This window comes from Aotus nancymaae, unplaced genomic scaffold (genome assembly GCF_030222135.1).
Source record: "Aotus nancymaae isolate 86718 unplaced genomic scaffold, 86718_ANA_hifiasm-v0.15.2.pri h1tg000020l, whole genome shotgun sequence".
NCBI lineage: Eukaryota > Metazoa > Chordata > Mammalia > Primates > Aotidae > Aotus > Aotus nancymaae.
This window is the reverse complement of record NW_026988432.1, coordinates 28770068-28792642: the sequence shown is the minus strand read 5'-3', so window position 1 is coordinate 28792642 and position 22575 is coordinate 28770068. Positions and strand designations below refer to the sequence as shown.

Genomic DNA, 22575 nt, shown 5'->3' with positions numbered 1-22575 from the left:
GGGAAGAGGGAGAGATGTCTACTTTCGAGAAGTGGAAGAGGGGCTGGGCTGTGGAGCGACAACCCCTGCTGCAGCCATGCGTGCCTGGCGCCATGTTGGTCTTTGGCACAGGGTCTGCGACGTCCATGTCTGGAGAGCCAGCTGGGACAGAAGGGAAGGCTCAGTCAGAATGCTGGGTTAGCCTGAGTCTGGCGTGGGATACACCACCTGTGTTATGTGAAGTTGCTTACAGTCAAGGAAAGCTCTGAAGGTTGGAGAGTGCAGGGTCTTTCAGGAGGGACTTCTTAGATATTTGTCAACCAGGAGTATTTGCAGGGGCCTGGTGCTAAGCTCCGGGCAGGCCTGAAGCCATGGATCTGCCTTTAAGAGCATCACTGCTAAGTGAGAAGGACAAGACACAGGTGTAAAGGAATGCCTCCTGCAGGGCACGAGTTGCAGGGGCCCAGGGGGTGGCCTAGAGTTCAGAAACCTGGGCAGGTGCACAGAGGAGGTGACGGGGAGCTGCACCTCCTGAATGGAGGCTGAGGTTTAGACCTGGGTACTGCATGGGGAGGTAGAAGTAGCTGTGGGCCTGAATTTACATGAGGTCTCCCATGGCTGGCAGCACTTCGGTTCAGTGATGACAGGCTTTCTTTTTAGACATCAGAGACTGAACTTATTAGGTGCAAACAACAGGGTGGCATAAACAAGAGGGACGTTTATTTTTCTCTTGCCACCAGTCTGGATGGGCGTTTGGGCTGGTGTGGTAGCCCAAGAGTGTGGGAGCCAGCTCCTTGCTTCTCACTGCTCTGCCCTCTCTAGAGGGTTGCCGCTGGCCACGTGGCTCATGGCAGCCCATACCTGTGTCCATGCGTCCACCCGTGGGGACACCTACCTGAGTTTCCTTCCCAGGAACCTCTGATTTCTGCCCATGAAGCAGCCATCTCCTGATGCCCCTTGCTGGAGGGATCAAAGTTGGGCAGCGTCCTTTGAGTGACCACACCCCCAGGAAAGCCCCACGTAGCTGGCCCATGGCAGTGTCCTCACCACTTCTGTCACGCTGGGGCTCTCTGATGGAGGAGGACTCAGGCAGCTGCCCGCTGAAGGGTGCCTTTGCTGACTGCTGCCCTGATGGGATGCTGCTGTTCCCTGCATCCTTCAAGGTTCCCTTCAGCCTGGCCTGCACGCATGCGCCCAGGCAGATACCCTCACATTCCCTCATGCTGCTGCCAGGCTGTTCCATGCACACCTACTGGTACCTCAGCCAGCTTGTCAACCCTAAGACAGGAGTCAGGGTGGGCTCTTCTTCCTCAACCACTTCTGGCCTAGGGCCTTGTATTCAATAGGCACTCAATAGTGATGCCTGAGACTGCCCTGCATTTGCCCAGGCTCAGCCCATGCAGTCATTCCCTACTGGACCCTTTTCTTCTGGCCACGCCAACTTTGGTGAGCTTTCTGGGGCCATCAGGATGATGGGAGAGCTCTGCTAACCCATTTTTACCCATGGAGACAATTAGTTTCAGGGAGAAACTGAGGCTACATTGAGATGGGGTGGCTGGTCACTCTGGTACTCCTCTTGACTGCCCACATTGGCTGTGCATGTCCAGGAAAGTAGGGTTGGCAGGAACATGTGGAGGTCCTGCATTCTGCCAAGTAAGCTCTGGGTGATGGATCACAGACCATGCCCTGCACTGGGGCCCAGGGCCCAGATGTGGCCCCATTTGTGTATTAGTCATATACTGGGATGATCGATTCATCCCTAGCAGGCTTCCATCCTCATCCTGTTTGTTACTTTAGCTAATGTCAAAGAGAAAACCTTGCTTTTTCTTAACCCTTTCAGAGGTAGAAAGTGGGGGCAATCTAGAGGAGATTGGGTCCCACGAGAGAGGAGGAAAGGAGCCCAGAGAATATAGAGCAAAAAAAAGGGGCTACAGATAGTTCAGAAGAGGCCAACCAGCTGCCGGCAACTGGGATTCAGCTGTATTTGGGATTGCCTGGCATCCTGGCATCCTCCTTCCAAAAGACCTGTCCATCACCTAGTTATTTAGTTAGGATGTCAGAAGTATCCAGCTTTTCATCCTAATAGGGGAAATGTGTAGGGATGGTTGAAAGAAAAGCGCTTGAAATGAGAGACTGCAGCAGTAATACATTTAGAAAGCTTTTCAAGGTGCTGGCATGGGACTTAGAATTCAGGAAAGAAACCAGAGGCATAGGAAAGGTTGTATGGAGTCAGGAGTTGAGCAGCTGTTTTCCATCTGCACAGGTGTCCCAAGGACAGGAAATGAATATGGACCACAATAGCAGAGCCTCTGATTAGACCTTGAGAGGGACTTCCCTTGATGAAAGGACTTGTTGGCCCACAGTGTTGGCTGTGGAGCAAGGGGATGAAATCTTGGCTAGGAATCTGATGAGCATGACTCCTTATCAGGCAGGTTCATGTGAAACCTTGGGAAAGATGGGGGTGTGTCAGAAATGATGACTTTGAGTCTTGGCTGAGGGCCTGTGATCCCAACGTTCCCTGGAATGATAAGTGAAGGGCACTCCCTTGTTTCATCCTGATGCCCTGTAGGAAACTGAAGCATCAAGAGAGTCAAAGAGCCTTGTCCCAAGGGCCAGGAGAACCAGATGTTGACCCGAGAGTGACACTGGCTCCAAGCACCTCTTCTGCAAAATGACTACACAGACTTCTTGGAGTCTCTCCAGAAATCTCTGTTTGCATTCTGTAACTCCATGAAATGTCCAGCTGGATCCAAATCACTGCTACAGCAGGTCCAGGTCTTCCCAATTTCTCCCTGTTCCCCATCCCCTGAGACCCGTGCCAACCTTCAGGCCGGCTATATTGGTACCAACATTGACTCCAGCCCAGGGGGTAACAGATGGTAGGTGGAGAACCTCAAATACACTGATTGCCTCTGGCCCCAGAAAAAGGTGGAAGGAGTTCTCTGCCAGTCAACTTGCTACCTTTCAGTAATTATAGGATTTGGTTCTGTGCCAACTTAAAAAATCATTAGTGCAAATGATATCTTAGTAAAAGTGCCTACATTTTTTAGCAGTTTCCATGGATGTGTAAGAAACACCAGGTATATGTTCATGGTGCTGCTTTCTGTTTGGTTCGTATTTATTGAGCCCCTGCTGTGAGCCCAGCAGATGCCTATGAGTGGGAGCTTCTGGATCACTGCCAGTGTGTAGGGTAAAAACTAGTTTACACAAGACAAGATGACAACATACATGTAAGTTCCCCAAAGAGAAGTCATCCTGGCCACAAGAAAACTGCAGTGATTCCAAAGAGTGGTCCTGCTGGTCTCTGTGGGTAGGGAGGTATCTTGCAGGACACGAGGACTGAGCTGTGCCTTTGAGAATGGGTAGGATGTTTGACTAGATGGAAGGGAAGAAAGAAGAAGATGAAGAGAGAAATGGGGCACAGTGTTGGGATGTTGGGGTGATAGGAGGCAGCACAGCTAGAGGAGATGCATCATGTTGGATATTACTTGAGTTGGGGTCTGGGAATGGTGAATGCAGAGGGGCCTGTGTGAGGGCTGAGATGTTGGAACTGCTGCCCAACCCAGCCCCTGTTGTGTGCCTTGAGCTTTTTATCTTGTATCTTTCTCTGGTGTTCCATACAGGTAAAGTCAGTTCCCCTGTATCAGTCAGGATAGCCTAGGTAATGCTACAGTAACAAACAACTCCATATCTCAGTACCTTTAAACAACTGAGGTCCAGCTTGGTGGAGCTGTTCCATTTTCACCAGTCATCAGGACAGAGGAAAAGGAGCTCTGGAGGAGCATGCATTGGCAGTTCAGTGCTCCAGCCTAGATACAACACTTGTCACTTCTACTCTGAGCCCGTTACCCAGAATGGGTCACATGGCCTCATCCAACCATAAGCACTTAAGAAGTACAATCCTACTCTGTGCTTGGAATAGGGGGAACCGGAACTGCTTGGTGATTGGCTAGAATGACTGTCACATGGCCTATCTCTAGTAGAAGCTTCCCGGAGGCTGGAGCTGACCTTTCCTTTCCCTCATCTTCTTCACCATGTTAAATCCTTGATGGAACTCAAGGATTGAACTTGTGGGGGCCAAGAGTAACCCCCTGGCTCTCTGAAGATTTGCTGAAAAATCAGCTTGCGAAAGGCAGATTAATAAGAGAAAAGGCATACACATTTATTCAACATGTATATATGGGAGGCTGCAGAATGAAGACCCAAAGATACAGGATAAATTGTCTATTTTTATGGTTAAGTTCAACAAAGTATGGACAGGTGTAGAAATGGGATTGGACCAAATGGGCATGATCTAATGCTAATAGACAAAACGGGGAAATGCAGCAAGGCCTTTCTGTCTAGACTTTTCTTGGCTGCTCTGTGCAGCATTCCTTCCTTCTGGGTTAGGACAGGGCCCTCTCTGGAATAGGGGTGTCGTGACCTATAATCAAACAAAGCAGATCAGATGATTTATTTATGGCCAGTTTTTACAAAGAAAGGCAGAGGGAGAATTAAAGCTATATCTTTAGGTTTCATGGCTGGCTTTAGGGGAAAGAGACTGTGGTTTTTCCTGGTAGGGAAGAGGGAGTCTAACTTCCATGGCTAGCTTCAAGGGAGAATGAGACTGACAGACAGAAAGTCAGGGAAAGACTTGCTTCTGAGGCTGCTGCTGAGGCCTTCATTTTGGGACATTGTTTTCTGAGCCCCAACAAACTCCCAAGCACTGGAGTTTAAGGCCTCCAGTGACTTCTGAAGACATCATGGCCTTTCAGGTGGCAGGAAGCCCAGAAGTCACCTGATCCAACTCCCCACCATGACGTATTTCCAGTAGCAGGGAGCATTTCCAGTAGCAGGGAGCTCACTGCTTCAGAAGGCATCTCAGCACATTGTTAGGCAGCTCCATTCATAAAAAGTTCTTTCTTTGATTCAGCCACAAGCCCCTTTCTCATTGCTCCAGTTGATGGTTTTTATTTAACTCTTTTTTTTTTTTTTTTTTGAGCTGGAGTCTCACTCTGTCACCAGGCTGGAATGCAATGGCGAAATCTCAGCTCACTGCAACCTCCGCCTCCCAGGTTCAAGCAATTCTCCTGCCTCAAATTCTGAGTAGCTGGGACTACAGGTGCATGCCACTATGCCCAGCTAAATTTTGTATTTTTAGTAGAGATGGGATTTCACCATGTTATCCAGGATGGTCTCGATCTCTTGACCTCGTGATCCACTGGCCTCGGCCTCCCAAAGTGCTGGGATTACAGACGTGAGCTGCTGCGCCCAACCCAATTTTATTTAACTCTTTTGCCTGTGTCTTTTGCCTACTTATTTCCTCAGCAGCCTAGCAAGTCTTTTTAAGCTAACTATCCTCATTGCTGCATGATAAATTGCCTTTGCTGTGGTTGTCATTCATTTGTTTATTTTATTCTTTTGCCTATTGATTGGATCCAATCAACTAGTCATCACTGAGGGTTGCTGTGCTCCAGGCTGGACACTGGGCGCTGGGATGATGAGGAGCACAGCCATGGTCACTGTTAGCATGGATGGTAGAGTGGAGAGGACAGACGCTCAAGCTGCAATGCCAAGAAGTCTGGGACATGACATGGTGGTCCTTCGGGCCTGAGTCACATGCCCAGGAGCACTAGAAGTGTGCACTGTGATTCCCCTGAACATTCCTCCCAGGACCAAACACAGCGCAACCTCTGTGCTCACCAGCATGTGTGTCTGTCTTTCAGAAAATGCCATCTGTCCCTGTCCTCAGTGCCTTCTGGCTCCAGCTCACTTGGAGGAACAGGATGCCACACTTACTGAACAGTGCTCACAACTAGCTCCTATAGGGAGAACCATCAGCAGCCATGCATTGGGTGCTTGCTATATACATTCTGAGCCACATGGCTGGGTCTCTGCACTCAGGGAACCTAGAATCTGCTTAGGGAAATAAGCCATTCTGGAGGAGACAGCAGCATGTGAATATGGGGAGGAGGAGGCTGGTGTCTGCAGGGGCTTGCATTCTAGCAGGAGAGGTGAGACATACAGGCAAAGAGGGAGCTACCATGCTGTCACGGAGGCAGCATTGCACTGGGGGTTAGGAGAGGTGCTTTCAGCCTGAGCTGTGCTTCCAGCTTACGATTTGATCATGAATAAGATACATTATCTCACTGCAGTCTCAGTTTCTGCTCTATAAAATGAAAGGAGGTGAACTACTCGTAAGGTCATCAAAATATTTTGTTAAAAATATAGACCTCAACTTCTGCCTCTGGAAAATGCAATAGATGTTCTCTTCCATATTTCTCCTGATAAATACAACTAAAAACCCAGGGCACTCTATGTAAAATGAACATAAGAAGGCTCTGAGAGGTGGAGGGAAGAAGGCAGACCTGCTAGGGTGCACAAGACCTGAGGAATGACACAGTGATGAGCTTGTGTTCTTTTTGTCTCATGCATCCCACACTGGGTACTAGGAAGTGCCAAGTGTGGGACGCATGCAAAAAAAAAAAAAAAAAATCCCAATAAAAAGTGGCTCTCTACAAAAAATGGACTAAGAAAAGATAGAAAAAGATAGGATAAAGGCTGGACGTGGTGGCTCACGCCTGTAATCCTGGCATTTTGGGAGGTCAAGGCGGGTGGATCACTTGAAGTTGGGAGTTCGAGACCAGCCTGACCAATGTGGAAAAACCCTATCTCTACTTAAAATACAAAAATTAGCCAGGTGGCACATGTCTGTAATCCCAGCTACTTGGGAGGCTGAGGCCGGAGATTCGCTTGAACCTGAGAGGCAGCGGTTGCAGTGAGCTGAGATTATGCCATTGCACCCAGCCTGGGCAACAAGAATGAAATTCCAGTTTGGAAAAAAAAAAAGATAGGATAGGATAGAAAAGAAGGAAAAAGATAGGAAAAGACCTAGCAAGACAGAAAAGTTTTTGATAGTAACTGCTCTACGCCAGCCAAACACCACAGAAAACATCCCTAGCCCCACCTCCATCCATCCTAGCCACGATCGAGTGGGAGCCCAGATTCCACCCCTGCTGGGCTGTAAGAGGGCTCCAACCCCTATCAGAGTAGTATCAGAGAAGGCCAGTGGGGAGCTGTGATTTTCATCCCTGCTAGCTGGTGAAAAGGCTCCTACCCACACCCCATGGTGTCATTGGGATGGCAGGAACCTGACTTACCCCCTCACTGGGCAGTATCGAGGTGTCCCTCTCCTTCCTGCTGGGTGGTGTCAGAAATAGTGAGTCAGACTTCATGTATGCCCAGGGGTAATGGGACCAGCCCCACTGCGGTGTCAGAGGGGACCACATGGGGACCCAAACTCCCAGCTCTACCCAGCAGTGACAGCAAGCACCCCGGGGTGTCAGAAGAGGCTGAGTGGGCAACCTAGACTTCCACTTCCTCCTGGCTATAATGAGGCTGTCCTCTTCCATTTCACCTGTTAGAGTGGTACCACGAAACAGCAGTTAAAGCAGAAGGTTTTAATGTGACTGTCTCATGAGCTAACGTGGAAATGTCCTGGTTTCAATTAAAACTCATTTGTCATTCCACAAACAAGAAAGATTTCAAACTGAATGAAATAAACAATCAAGGGATGTCCACACTGATATGCGAAATTGGACTTTATCATCATTAAACTTCTGCTCTGGGAAGGACCCTGTTAAGAGGATGAAGAGACAAGTTACAGAGAGGGAGAAAATATTTGCAAAATATGTCTGACAAAATATGTGTGTATATATATGCAAAATATATATGTATATATATAATATATGTATATAAAGAAGTCTTAAAACTCATCATTAAAAAACAATCCAATCAGAAAATGGACAAAATACATAAAGCGACATTTTTCACTGAAGGTATTTTTCCCTCAAGCTGATGTACAGATGGCAGATAAGCACACAGAAAGATATGCAACATCATTAGCCATGAGGGAGACACAATTAAAACCCCAACAAGACATCACTATACTCCAATCATAATAGGTTAAAATAATTTTTTTTAAAGTGACAACATCCACTTCAGCTTGGCAGCTTAAAAAATAAAAGAGACGGCCAGCGCAGTGGCTCATGCCTGTAATAATCTCAACACTTTGGGAGGCTGAGGCAGGTGGATTGCCTGAGCCCAGGAGTTCGAGAACAGCCTTGGTAACATGGTGAAACATCATCTCAACAACAACAACAAAAATACAGACATTAGTTGGGCATAGTGGCATACACCTGTGGTCCCAGCTACTCGGGAGGCTGAGGTGGGAGGATCACTTGAGCCTGGGAAGTGGAGGTTGCAGTGAGCTGTGATCACACCACTCTATCCTGGGTAACGGCGAGACCCTGGGTACTCCAACCTGGGTAACAGAGCGAGACCCTGTCTCAAAAAGAAAAAACAGAAACTAAGTGACAGCGGCCAATGCTGGTAAGAATGCAGAGAAACCGGATCCCTCACACAGGAGTAGTGGAGATGTAGAATTGTATAGTCATTCTGGAAAACGGTTTGGTAGTTGTTTCTTTGAAAAACAAAACAAAACAAAAAACCCTGCAAGTACCATATGATTGAGCAATTTCACTCCTGGGTGTTTATCCCACAGAATTGAAAACTTACGTCCACACAAACTTGTACTCAACTGTTTATAGCAGCTTTGTTCACAATAGGCAGAAACCTGGAAGCAGCTCAGGTGTTCTTCAGCAGGTGAATGGTTAAACACGGTGGCACTCAGCAATGGGAAGGAATGAACTGGTGATGATGCAGCAGCCTGGGCAAGTCTCCGGAAATCATGCTGAGTGATTTTCAAAACGCCAGTCCTCCAAAGTCGCATATTCTGCAATTCCATTTATATAACATTCTTGAGAGGGCAAAGTAATAGAAATGGGAAAGAGGTTTGTGGTTGCCAGGATGAGGGAAGGGGTAGGGGCAGGAGGAAAGTGAACGTGGCTGTAACGGGGTGGCGGGGGGCGGCTTGTGATGGTGGACGTGTTCTGTGCCTGAACTGTATCAATATTGACCCCCTGAGATGTTAAATTGAACTTCATCGTAGTTAAACTCTTGCTCTGCTAAGGACCCTGTTAAAAGGATGATGAGACAAGTTACATTGTAATAATGAGCTATATTTTCCCCATGGAGGGAAACTTTGTATAGGGTACAGGGGATCTCTTTGTATGATTTCTTACAAGTATATAAGAATCTATAATCATCTAAAAATAAAAAGTGTAATTTGTAAAAAATATAACACTTTTTGTTTCCTCAGAACCTTACATGGAAATTCCACGCATAAATAGGAAAGGGACAGAACTGCTTGCTGGGGCAAAGGGAGGAGCCTTGCCTGCTTTCCCCCCTCACCCTCCCCGCTGACACCTCATGGCTCTGAGAACATCTCTGCAGGACTCCTAGGTCACCCCCCAGACCAGATGATCTCTCAGTCCTCTTCTGTTGTGACCTTCTGTAGTTCTGAATCTGGTACTGGCAGGAAAGGGCAGATCTTTGGGGCCTGGGGAGTTCACAGAAGGCCTCCTTGTGAGGGAGCTTTGGAGGATGGGATGGTATTGGAATGGGGAGTGTTGATTTTCTCCATCTGCTGGAAGCCTTTCCCAGGCAGGGGCTGGGGACAGTTGAGGAAGATCTCATTATTTCAGCAGGAGTTGGACAGTGGAGCCAGCCAGGAATGGCCTCTGGTATGGCCCTGTCCAAGACAGGCTCAAATAGCACAGCCCATTTAAAACCTAAATCACAATCCTAATTAGCTGAGAGAAAGAGTGGGTAGAGGGTTGCCTAGGAGAAATACACTTGACCATAGGCATCAACATTGTCTCCTCTCTCTCTCTGGCCTTTGGGTCTTAATTAAAACACAAAAGGAGCATGGGGAAAAAGACAGCATGGACAGACAGACACAGATGTTCCAGCATGAAAGGAGTGGTCTTTCCCTCTCCTGAATTCACTCAGCTTTAGTGCCACCCAGAAAGCTGTCTCTGCTGGTCTCTGCCCTGCTATTCTCCTGCCAAAGGCCCATTGGGGGTCTATTTCCCTCTTTCCCAGCTGCGTTTGGGGGTGCTGTCCTTGGTGCTGAAAACACACACACACACACACACACACACACACACACACACACACACACACACACACACAGAGAGAGAGAGAGAGAGAGAGAGAGAGAGAGAGAGAGAGAGTTGCCAAGATAGGCCTGTTGGGGGTGCTGTCCTTGGTGCTGAAAAAACACACACACACACACACACACACACACACACACACACACACACACACACACACAGAGAGAGAGAGAGAGAGAGAGAGAGAGAGAGAGAGAGAGAGAGAGAGAGAGAAGTTGCCAAGATAGGCCTGTTTCTCTGTCTCGCTCTTTTTTTTTCATATTCTACCATGCTGTCAAGTTCAAGATAGGCTTGTTTCTCTTTCGGTTCTGCTTCCTGCCACCTCCCGATGTGCTTTCCCCCTTAGTTTCTCTCTGAGCAAATCCAACCATCCTCAAAGTCTGCTTTAGTTTGGGCCTGAGATGAGTTTCAGATCTGGCCTACAGGAAGCCTCTGTTTTGGCCCAGGAGATGAATCTGGGGTTCCCTTGTCCAGGAACATTTCATGTAATGTAAAAGCTCTCATGGTGTCTCTCATATGTTCCACCTGCCCTTCCCTACCCCCCTACTCAGGAATTGCAAATCTAGTACATGTAGTCCTGTGACCAATGGGGAAGCACAGGTGCAAAAAGCCAGAGTGAGGCTGAGCGCGGTGGCTCACGCCTATAATCCCAACACTTTGGGAGGCTGAGGTGGGTGGATCACCTGAGGTAGGGAGTTCAAGACCAGCCTGGCCAACATGGTGAAACCCTGCCTCTACTAAAAATACAAAAATTAGCTGGGTGTGGTGGCTTGCACCTGTAGTCCCAGCAATTTGGGAGGCTAAGCCAGGAGAATCACTTGAACCCGGGAGGCAGAGGTTGCAGTAAGCTGAGATCACACCACTGCACTTCTGCCTGGGTAGCAGAGTGAGACTCTGTCAAAAAAAAAAAAAAAAAAAAAAAAAAAAAACCAAAGTGACTTCGTGAGGGCCTAGGAAGCAAATTGCAGGCCTAGAATCCTGTTTTCCCCGCTCTCAGCCCAAACCAGACCCCCTGTCCCACAGCTAGCTCCCCTGGGAACCCTGTGTCTGTGAAGTGAGAGAAGCTTATTATGACTTGGCTTGCCTCTTGGCCCTCATGGAATCTGGAAGGACATCCTGCACTGAGAAGGGTATGGACTGGGACTGGGAGGCCTTTGGGGAGCCAGGACTGCATCACCTTTTTCCCTCTGATGCCCAGAGTTAGGTCCTACACAGCCCAGTTGCTCAGTGACTGAGGGTGCACTGTATCTGGGGGTTGCCATTCAGGATGCCAGGGCTGAGGGCTGGCCACCTCTTCCCCAATGTCACCTGATGTAGCAGACCTGCTAGGGAAATCCATACCCGCCTGCCCTAGAATTCTCTAGGGGGAACTTCCCCCGTGACTGTCCCAACAATGGAGAGCATCCTCCTGCTATCCATCCCATTCAGCCACATTCTGCCTAGTTTCTAAACACTCATAGCCTGGGATTGTCACTACACACACACACCCACCTATGCCTTGCACAGCAAAAATCACTGTGCAGTTGTATATTCATAAAGAAAAACCAGCAGCTAGAATGTGTGTTGTTTTCACTGCATCTGACTTTGTATGTTTTTCTACCATACGGCAACTCACTCTCACCTTGTTGCATTCACCCAGGTACAGAGAGCCTGGCCTCATCGCAAACCCACTCACATTCCATAATTCCTCTCCCTTTGCTGCAGATGATGTATTTCCTCCACCAGCACTGCCTTCCCAAACATTGAGAGATAGGTGCGGAGAATCCAAATGCTTGCAGGGGAGGGATACGTTCCTGCTTTATGGAAATCTCTGCAGTAGGGTCACTTTACCTGACTGAATAGAATAACTGCATAGTGTGCCATGGTTAGAACATGGCCTCTGGGCCACGCTGTCTGTGTTCCCATCCTGGAAACTGGCTCCATGAATGTGGGCGGGTGTTCTGTGCCTCAGTCTCCCCATCAGTAAAATGGGGATGGTGATTGTACCATCTGCTTCCTAGGGTTATAGTAACAGTGCCGCACTTGGGTGGTGCCGGCACATACTGCGTGCTGGGTCAATATCTGCTATTGTCATCTTTATTCTTGGCCCTTCCAGGAGTCTGACCTCCCCTGAGCTGGGGATGTCTCTGGGACCCTCCCCGAGACAACTTCAGTCTCCCTTCCCACAAGCAGGCTGTTTCCATTTTCTTTTCCACATGGTTTAAAGTGCTCATTATCCCTCTGTGATCTGTTCTGCCAGCAGTATGGTGCACCCTGGCATGGGGCCCCCAATTGCCAGTAAAAGGGGCTGTCGCAAAGGATTCAACAGTGTTTAAGTGCTAAGAACAACCCACTGAAAAGGATGATTGTTTTTGATAAGGCATCTCAGAACCTTGGCATTTCAGCAACCTGGGAGGCAGGGCCTGGGTGATCTCAGGGTTGGAGAGGAGGCTGTGCTCAGAGGAAAGCTGTGGTTACCAGGGCCAACTATGGAATTGCCAACTGGAGAATGTTCTTTAAGAGGCCACTGAGGTTTTGATGGATAGCTGATGGTGCCTGGCCACTGAGTCTGTGTGAAGAAATATTAATGAATGACCCTGGGTCCCAAGGCTAGGATGAGGGGTGAATGGGCAGGAAGATACCATAAGAAAGTGGAGCCACGGTTCCTACCATCGAAAGGGGAGAGAGTTAACAGAACGTGCGTTAGCGGAGTATTTCCCAAAAGGGATTCCATGGAACCCTAGTCCTGCAAAATTCTCTGTGGAATGAAAGGGAAGAGTGGGGCAGATTTCTAGCCAAAAAAGCTTAGGAAAGAAATATTTCCTACTCCACTTCCACATATATGAAGTTAACATCCACTGCAGAAGTTCTGCAATCAAAATTTCAACATCTTATTGATTTTCTACATTTTAATAAGGTATTAGTAATCTTTTAATTCAGTGTATGCCAAACGTTTGACTACATAATCTTTTTGAATTTTTTCTCTGTTAAAACTTGAACATTTAGAGGAGCGAGAAATGAGGACCATTTAGAGGAATGAGCCTTTCTAAAAGCATAGTCTGTGAACCATCCCAGCTACACTAAATTCAAACCACCAACCCGCCCTTCTCTCTGTGATTCTGATGCACACTGACATTGAGAGCCAGGGGATCCGTGCTTCTAGAGCACCCCCGGGGAGCTCTGCAGTAGAACAATGAGGAGAGGAATCAGCCCAGCACTGGAGTGTGCAGCGTACGTGCTGTGAGCAGCATGTGCTGCGGGGTTCGTGGGACGCGGGCTGCTGAGGAGGCTGCAGAGCTGCAGGGAGGAAGTCCCCAGCTAGATCCTAGTGGAAAGGAAGACTCGGAGCGGTGGTGGGGGGTGGGTGCAGAGAACATTCTTTTGTTTTCTCTGAGTCCAGGAAGAGGATAGTAGCCCAAAGAGAAATATAACTCCATACGTGCTGCAGCTTCGTGTGCCCGAGAGCCCTGTCACAGACAGTGTGCAAGCCACACACCCCGCATGTTACCCATGTGGTAGCTGGAAGCTGAAGCATTGGACTTAAAACGTGGGGTGCCTGGGACGAGCCGAGCCTAAGTTCCCTTCTTCTCTGTCCTCAGCTTGACAGTCACCTCTCTGTGTGGATCCGCAGTGTGAGCCAGAGGTGAGGGTGGCGGGAGAGGGAGGTGTGTCTGCTTCCTGGCAAGAAGTTCCAGAACTCAGGTGCCTGCCTTCCTGCTTCTCTGACTTCTTTGGATATTTGGAGGGTTTATGGAACAGGTGACATGTCCATGTGTATGTGTGTGTGGGACATGTATGTTTGTGTGTGATGTGTATGGATGTGTGGGGTGTATATGTGTGTGCATGTGTGTATGGTCTGTGTGTGCATGGTGTGTATGTGGGTGTGGATATGTATGTGTGTGTATATATGCCTGTGTACATGATGTGTATGTGTGTCTTGTGCATATATGTGTGTGATCTGCATGTATGTGTGGTGTATGTAGTATGTGGTGTGCACATATAGTTGTGGTATACATGTATACCACATGTATATATGTGGTGTGTGCATTATGTGTGTTTGGTGTGTGGTGTGTCTATGGGTGTGGTGTGGATGTGTGTGGATGGATGTTTATATGTATTTTGTAAGTTTGGTATGTATATGCATGTGTGTGTGTACACATGTATGTGTATGTACATGTGTATATGCATGTGTGGCACATATTGTGTGGATGTGTGTGAATGTATATGTCTGTGTCTAGTGTGTATACACATGTGTATGTATGTGTGTGTGTCTGTGGAATGTGTACATGTATGCATATGTGGCATGTGTGTGTGTCAGGGGCTGCAAGATTTGAAGGCTGGAGTTCAGGACCTAAGAAGGGGGCTATCCAGGCACTTATATTGCTGTGAGCATTTGCCTGGCTTTGGAACCATGTGGCAGGGCTGGGCGACGGAGTGGCCACTTGGGTACTCTCAGCCCAGGGCAAGCAGGCCCTGGGGATGCATGTGAAGCCGTTGGCCTCCTGATTGTCTGGTTTAGCTTGGCAGTTAGTAACTCTGTTGAGAAAAGCCTGGCCCCCCTGGGCACTGCCTGGGCCACCACCTTAGCATCAAGGGACAGCAAAGGAAAGCTCTGCAGGTGAGACCCTTCCTGTTGTGGGCTGAGGCTGGAAGAAGTTGGATGTTTTCTCCACCTGCCAGGCTATTTCTCCAGCCTCTGTTGATGATAAAAGTTTGGCTTCAGCGGCTGTATGCCTGTCTCATGCGTCAAAACAAATTCCAAGGAGGTTTCCTGATTCTTGATATGCACTGCAGTTCTTGTACCAAGTAGATTGGCAATAAGTAACATGGCCCCTGTGTCCTCTATACCTACTTCTCCAGAGACTCAGCTTCTCGTCTGCCAGGCCTCAAGTCTTCATGGTGATCTCCTTCCCGATATTCAGACAGAAAGGCCAGAGCCTTGCCCACAGCTCTCCTCCACATGTCCAGCCCTGCTCAGCGGCCTGAGTCCTCATTCTTCTCGGTGCTATTGCCTCCACCTGCCGCCTCCTCCAGGGCTGCTGAGCTTCACAGCTCTGGGGGTGCCGCCCACATGATATTCTTTCCTGGAGCTGTGCCCCCAGGGCTCCCTGGGACTGCACAGAGATGGGGTCCAGCTCCTTGGTTTGTAAAGGGTTCACCGTGCTGGCACTTCTGTTCCTCAGCTCTGAGCTCAGAGTTGCCGTCATCACGGGGGAGGGAATGAGGCAGGAGGCAGGTCAGTGTGAGAGTTAACGAGACTCAAGCCTCGTGGCAGAGAGAGGTGAGAACCAGCCCACAGGCCCAAGGTGGGCTGTAGGACAGAGCCCTGCGGGGCAGAGCGAGAGAGGAAGGAGGAGCAGCCTGGTGCAGAGCTGTCCAGCCTAGGGAGGGAGAAGTTATGTGGCTCACGCGGGAGTCAGGAGGCTGAGCTGCAGGCGGGGGGTGGCTTGAGGAGTGGAGTATGTGCTGGGAATGGCAGGGATATCGCTGGGTTCCTTGGCATTTAAATATGGATCTAGGCCATTGATACCAGTTCGCGGATATGTTCTCTGAGTTGTAAGGAGTTGCAGGGATTCAATGAGGAGAATGTGTGAGTCCGTCACCAGTGACGTGTGTTGATTGTGTGACTGCCATGGCTCTCAGGAGAGCACTGGTTCCCTCTGTGACTCTACCACTTGCTCCCCAGCTGGGCCCTGGCCCCTCTCCCAGGCCACTGTTCCTCACCCCCAACACAGAGATGACAGTGGCTGACCATGGGGCTGTTCTGCAGGTGCACGGAAGTCTTCCTCTGTAAAGAACAAACACTCACCTGCAGGCACAGCCTCTGCCCTGGCTCTTTCCCTCCCATCAGCCGGGGTGCATTTCCCTGATCCCAAGAATCCCTGATCCTGAGTCCAGAGATCGGTGGGTCCCCCTCCGGGGATGCTGCTTTGGAAGTGCCCAAGTTTACCCTGCTCAGCCACCTCCCTTAGCCTGAGGGTAGTGCCCCCTCCTCCAGCCTGAGAGGTTCCTGCCAGCTCTCTGCATAGGGGCCTTGACCCCCTACACAGCTGCTGCCAGTGACTGTTACTGGGACCTGTCCTCCTTCCCTGTCAGTTGAGGAGTAGTAGCCGAGATGCTAAACTCCAGGCCAGGAGGGAGATTTATGTGCCCATCTGCATGGCCCTTCAACTGCCTTCAAGGTGAATCACCCTCTTCTTGGAAGAGGCTTTGCATTTCTGGGTTTGGCCATGACAATCTCTACACAGTTGCGCTTTCTCTCTTCACCCACATTTCTCACTCTCTAGGGGCCTTAAGGGCCTGGAATCCTAAGACAGTAAATCAATCTTGACATCCTAATCTTGAATCAGTCTTTCTTCCGGCCCAGAGGCAGTAGGGCTGTGCTTCCTCCTGTTACAGAGTGGCATCTCTTCAATCAGTTGGCACGAATTCAAGCTGGACCTACTGTGTGCCTGACTTGGCCACTGTAGGGGCACAAAGAGAAAGAGGCAGTCCAGTGGAGAAGCTTACAGTCTACTTGGGGAAGGTCTAACATTTGTGAAGAGAGCAGTGGCCAAGTGATGATCCACTGAAGCTGAATTATAAGCGCCAGAGAACATTGCATATTTAACAGGTCAGGGGTTGGGGAAGACGTGTGGAGAAGGAGGGACTTCAGGTCACTGGGCTAAAGGGGGAAAATGAACTCCATGCTGAGTGAGGTCTGCAATAGATGCTTTGGAAGCAAGAGTTTTGTTCGCATGTTTGATTTTTTTTTTTTTTTTTTTTTTTTGGTCTTTGCTTTCTATGTTATTTTGGGCTGCTATTCTGGATGATAATTACATTTGAGGCCTCAGAAGGGGTTGTGAACAAGCCATTCAACATCTCGGGAGGCAGGGGCTGTCCCCTTGGGGGTTGTGTGATAGAAGGTGAGTCTCTCCAGCGAATCTGGAGTTTCAGAGTTGCATTTGGAGCAAGCAGGGTCCCAGGAGTTGGGATGGGGAGGATGTGAGACAACTCGAAGGAAAGGGAGAGATGGTGATCCTGGAACATTAGGGGCCATCTGCTTGGAGGACAGGCAACCATGCTGTAATTGATTAGTGATGTCTGCCACTGGCAGGAGAGGGGATGGTAGCAGCACACATGCCAGTCAGGAGGAGCCCATTTACAGGCCATGGTATTTCACTCTGGGATCTCTTTATTTAAATATGAAGAATCTGAAGTCCAGACTGGTAAAGTGACTTCACCGAGGTCACACAGCTTATTGAAGCAAGAGGAAAACACATGTTTGAAGAAGATGTTGAAAATTTTTCGCAGTATATGTCAGGAGCACTGAACTTCCAGCTCTGAGAGGCGGGGGTGTCCCTATCATCAAGGGCCTGTGGTCTCCTGCGGGAGAGAGGTCACAACAAGAAAAATAAGAGAACTGCAGAAGGCTGGCTCTGCTGCTGTAAGTCACCCACGTGGATGGCAAGTTCAGAGCAGAGCAAGGTGATTGTAGTTTGGGAGGCCAGAGGTGCTTCCTGGCCTAGCCAAGCTTTGACAGATGGGGCACATTTGGAGAGGGCAGGAGGGGAGCAAGGCCCAGTTGACAGGTCATGGTCACTAGCAAAGGGGATTACAGGAATGGGACAGGAAGGGCATGGAGAGGAAGCACCCAGGGTCATGATGGCCCCAAGTAAATGTGGTTGATTTGCTAGAAAGAATTGTGTGAGCTCTCAGGGCATCCTGGAATAAGGAAGTTCCAAGTGACTTAAAACTGCAGGCTGCAAGCTGGTGTGCCTGGCCCCTTCTGCTTGGAGGCTGGACTGTCCAGCCTTTCTGGTTTTTGTGCCCTCTCTTAGTTAATCAAAGCTGCTTTCTCTCTGTCGCCCTCTCTCTGGAAGGTAGATTGGTTCCCCTTCCTGTCACTATCTGAGTTCTTTGACCATGCATTCATAGTTTGCCTGTTCCTGAACATAATCGGTTCTCTTTCGCATCTGGGTTCTTTTGTTCCCTGCATGTTTGTGATGTTTATTCATGTTGTTGCTTGTTGTTTTACTTTATTTGTGCTCACTGCGGTGTAATACTCCAACATGTGAACATACCACGGTTTATGTTCATTCATGCCGATGACAGGCATGTGATGGGCTCCAGTTGGGAGCTGTCATGGCTGGTGCTGCTGTATACACTTTGTGTACACATCTTTTGGGGAGCATCTGGGCATATTTCCGTGTGTTTATACCTGGGAGTGAATTCCTGGGTCATACAGCAAGCACACGTTCAGCTCAGGTGGATGTGGAAGTGCTGTTTTAAAGAGTGTGACAATGGAAACCAGACTGCAGGGGTAAGAAGGGCTGGAGGGTATCAGGCGTGAAGTCAGGGGGTTGGAGAATTTTCCAGGGAGCTTACCAGCCAGAGGGCAGAGAAACCGAATCATAGAACCTGCACTGAGTAAAGAGGTTTCTGTCTCTGGAGTGGGTCACGTAGGGAACACCAGAGCATGGGTTTGACTCAGAGAAATCCAGTCGCTGGTGTAGCCTTGGTCAGTGGGGGCTTCTGGGGAGTGGTGCTGAACTTTGAAGGAGGTCAGCGTCCATGGGCCTGGCTCTGCAGAGCCCCTGCCTGGGGAGAAGCCTCCGCCATCAGGCTGGCAGTGGTAGTAGAGGCTCTGGGTGGCACAGAGCCCCTGCTGGGTGTGGAGGCTTTGAGGAGAGAGCCATGGGCTGGGGGCAGCAGGGGCCTGGGCCCTTCTGTACACATCTGCAAAACCTCAGCGAAACGAGGGCTCATGCCTAGGGGGAGGCCAGAGTTCCCCGACTGACTGGGTGCACTAGCTGACAAAATCATTTGGGGGCTCACTCCAGTCTCCTAGCCACCCAGGGAGACAGGGAGGCCTCTGCTGCCCTCTCAGGCCAGGGCCCCAGGGAGGCTGCCAGCCCACATGTTCTCAGTGTCCTGGCCGAGCAGCTAATGTCAGCCCTTTCACCCCATCTCTTCCAGAATGGCAGCAAAGACAGCTCTCTGGACATGCTGGGTACAGACATCTGGGCAGCCAATACCTTTGATTCCTTCAGGTAACCTCCTCTTCCTTCCCTGTGGTGTGAGGTCTAGCCTGGGACCCCAGCTTCCTTGCGGGGCCGAGTGAATACTGATAGTTCATGAGCAAGAGGTGGAGAGAAGCCGACTGAGTGGGGGATGTAGGAAGGGTGGGTGGAGAGAAGGATGCCAGAGAGAGGAGGCCCTGGGGGTCAGAGGAGACAGCGGTGGCACGGGGAGGGCCTCTGGGATGGGACTGCAGAGGCTGGGCCCTGCTTCTCAGTCGTCTGCCTCGTCTACCTCAGGGCATCATTTTGAGCTGCTTGTCAGAGGCTGGAGCCCAGCGTCTGGCCCTTGCTGTCCCCAGGCTTCCTCAAATGTGGGCACGAAAACAGGCAGGTGTTGCAGGAGCCGCTGTGTAGTGGGCATCAGGCCCATGCTTGTTTCATAAGCACACACTTTCCCACAGCAGCGTGAGGAAGGTGAGGGGTGGCACCTCCATTCTGAGGGTCCCCACCTGGCCCCGGGCAGCCCCTTTCTGCAGATCTGCCTGCCAGTTTCAGCCTCCCCTGGTTCCATGAGTAACTGGGCTGTCACCCTCTGCCTCGATTTCTCACTCTCCCTTGCCCTCTAGTGGTGCCACCTGGGACCTGCAGCCTGAAAAGCTGGACTTGACCCAGTTCCATCGGAAAGTCCGACACACGCCCAAGCAGCCCCTGCCACACATCGACCGCGAAGGGTAAGGGGTGCTGGGGCTTTTACACAGGGTGGGTGGGGCAGGGGATGGGAGTGGCCTTTGCCTCCACAGGGAGGCTGCTCTGCTGCACGGGGGACTCAGGAGGCTAATGCCCCGGGATGCTCTTCCTCTGCAGCTCAGAGCTGCAGGCTCACTGGCTTCTCCCGGAATCCCTCCATTCTCCTCAGCCCAGCTCCCTCTAGCCAAGCCAATCCTGCCTGCTTCTGATCACCCACAGTGGACCTGCTTGTCAGTAATCCAGGCCGGTGCAGCAGAATCACCTGGGCGGTGGCACAGAGAGCAGGCCCACCCCTGAGTCTCTGATTCTGTAGGTCCGGGCTAGGATGTGCATTTCTAACAAGTTCCCCAGGGGATGCTGATGCTGGTCCAGGGACCACACCTGGGGAGCCGCTGGGAAAAGGAGATATGAACCCATTCATGATGGAGACTGCATAGGAGAAAAAAGACTAAACTGTGTGGTGCGGACATATAGACACTAGGAAGCATAAAGTGTGATGCCTGGTGCAGGGTTGAATAAAGTCAGTGCAAACAGGGTTAGAAAGGAGAGCACTTTAAGCCGGGTGCAGTGGCTCACGCCTGTAATCCCAGCACTTTGGGAGGCTGAGGCAGGTGGATCATGAGGTCAGAAGTCCCAGACCAGCCTAGCCAAGATGGTGAAACCCTATCTCTATTAAAAATACAAAAATTAGCCGGGCATGGTGTAATCCCAGCTAGTCAGGAGGCTGAGGAAGAATTGCTCGAACCCAGGCATCAGAGGTTGCGGTGAGCCAAGATCACACCACTGCACTCCAGCCTGGGCAGTAGAGTGAGACTCCATCTAAAAAAAAAGAAAAGAGAGCACTTTATAGGATGAACTATCTGGGAAAGGCTTCAGGAGGGAGACTTCCCTGGGCAGCTCCAGTCTCTCCTGTGTGCCCTGGGCGCACATAGCTGGTTAAGTCAGTGGGGAAACTAAGGTCTGGGGGGATTGAAATGATGGTGCTGCCTGATTGACTGCGGGTGTCCAATGGGGCCTGCATGTGGAAGGCAAGCTTGCCAAAGGTGTCACAGTCCCCAGAGATTAACTAACTTCCTGGCACAAAAGCGAGGAATGACTATGAAGAAGAACTCCCCTTATGTTGAGGAACTTTGTCCCTTCAGAAGCCAGAGTAACCAGCCACACCTGTGTCACCAGCTGTGGGCCTGAATTCCTCAGCCAGGCTCACTCTCTCACCAGGAGCCTCCAGATTTGCTGAGAGTCACCTGGGGTCTCCCATGGACATCTGGCTGTCTGGTCAAAGCCTGTCACTCCCAGGTTCCCAGGGAGTCTGAGTGCAGTGTCTGTGGCCACCTCATGGCCAGACCAGGAACTGTGTATCCCTTAGAGTCCTGCCATAGTGGGGACAGGCTCCAGGCACCAGCCACTGCAGCCTCCCTGGGAACCAGGTATCACTCGGTTGCCAAGGTTCCCTGCAGCCTGGGTTTCCATGGAGGGACAGAAATCAGAGAAGGCTGTTGCCTTGGAAACCATGTTGGCAGCAGTGACTCAGCTGGTCTGTAGCCACCTTCTGCCCTCCAAACCTGCAGGCCTTGGGGAGATCTGATCCCTGATGGGGGCAGGCCTCCCTACAGGACCCTCACCCACCCACCCCCAGGGGCGCTGAGGTAGAACAGAAGGCTGCGCTTGGAGTGTGCTTGGCTGGACCCCAGCATGTGCTTGGAGCTCAGGTCACACGGTAGAGCCCTGAGGTGTCCTTTACCCACAGGAGACACTGGGAGGTGGTGTCAGCTGTTCTATTGAGCCAAGTCTCCAGTGCCCAACTCCCCTGTAGCCCAGGCAGGTGCAGAACACAGAAGACTACACGCAGTTGGTACTTTCACAGGCCAGCCTGTCTGCACTGTGCAGATTCATGAGTTAAAGGATGGTTGGATGTTCCAGGCCTTTCTCCACCTGCTCACCTGTAGCCCAGTCCATCACAGTTGTGGGGACAGATGGGGTGGGAGGCAACATTTTCTCTTTTCCCTCATGCCTGTTATACCTTGCACCCCATTCCCCACCCCAGCTCCACCGTGCCCCTTGCCTCACTCTTGCACCCTGCCCGCCGACACGCTCCAGCCACAGCGAACTTGCAGCACATGTGCTCCTGGCTCCAGGCCTTTGCCTGCACTGCGTCCGCCTGGGACATCCTCCAAATTCCCTGTGCGTGGCCAGCTCTCCTCTCACTTTCCCCTCTTCCCCTTCACCCACAACAGTGCTAGATGCTGTTCCCTGGGGTTCCTGCATCGCTGTCTTGCCCCCAACAGGGCACTGGCTGCTATGGCTGTGGGGGCTGATTATCCCAGCAGACACTGAGAGGGCCAGTTCTGTGCACTGTTCACACCTGGGTCCCAGCCCCTCCCTGTCTGGAGCCCAGCACAGAAGCGTTTGGTGAATGGAGAAGCGAGCCATCAGATGGAGCTTGAGTTATCTCCCTGTTCTTCTCTTCCATCCAGGCCTTTGCTGCTGTTTGCAGCCAGTTTCTCCTCCTCTGGGCTCCAAGGCGCATCTGGCCATGGGACTTTTACGACGCTGATCTCGTGCTGCCCCCTAATGGTGTTCAGGCACCCAGCCCTATTAGAGGAGTTTAGGATTTGTTCTAAGAGCCTTCCGCTGTCTAAGGGCAGGGACCAAAACTAATTTGTTTTTGTTCACAGGGCCCAAAACAGAAGTGATGCTTGGTAAATATTTAAACAGTGAACTAGTTACTCTGAAATGCGAGATTCGCATGAACTCTGCGGCTGGAAAATGACCCAGCTTATGGGACATCTCTCAGCATACCCCAGTCAATACCA

At 50.5% G+C, this 22575-nt stretch overlaps 1 protein-coding gene across 6 annotated transcripts in view; it reads left to right on the top strand.

Annotated features, from left to right (window-relative positions):
* CTIF (cap binding complex dependent translation initiation factor) overlaps positions 1 to 22575 on the top strand; it is a 328449-nt gene that overhangs the window by 102901 nt on the left and 202973 nt on the right. For all 6 annotated transcript variants that reach the window (XM_012440818.3, XM_012440816.3, XM_064379201.1 and 3 more), the window contains 2 exons: positions 18972 to 19045; positions 19642 to 19746. In XM_012440818.3, coding sequence (XP_012296241.1) covers positions 18972 to 19045; positions 19642 to 19746 — 179 coding nt within the window. The remainder of the gene's footprint in view (positions 1 to 18971; positions 19046 to 19641; positions 19747 to 22575) is intronic.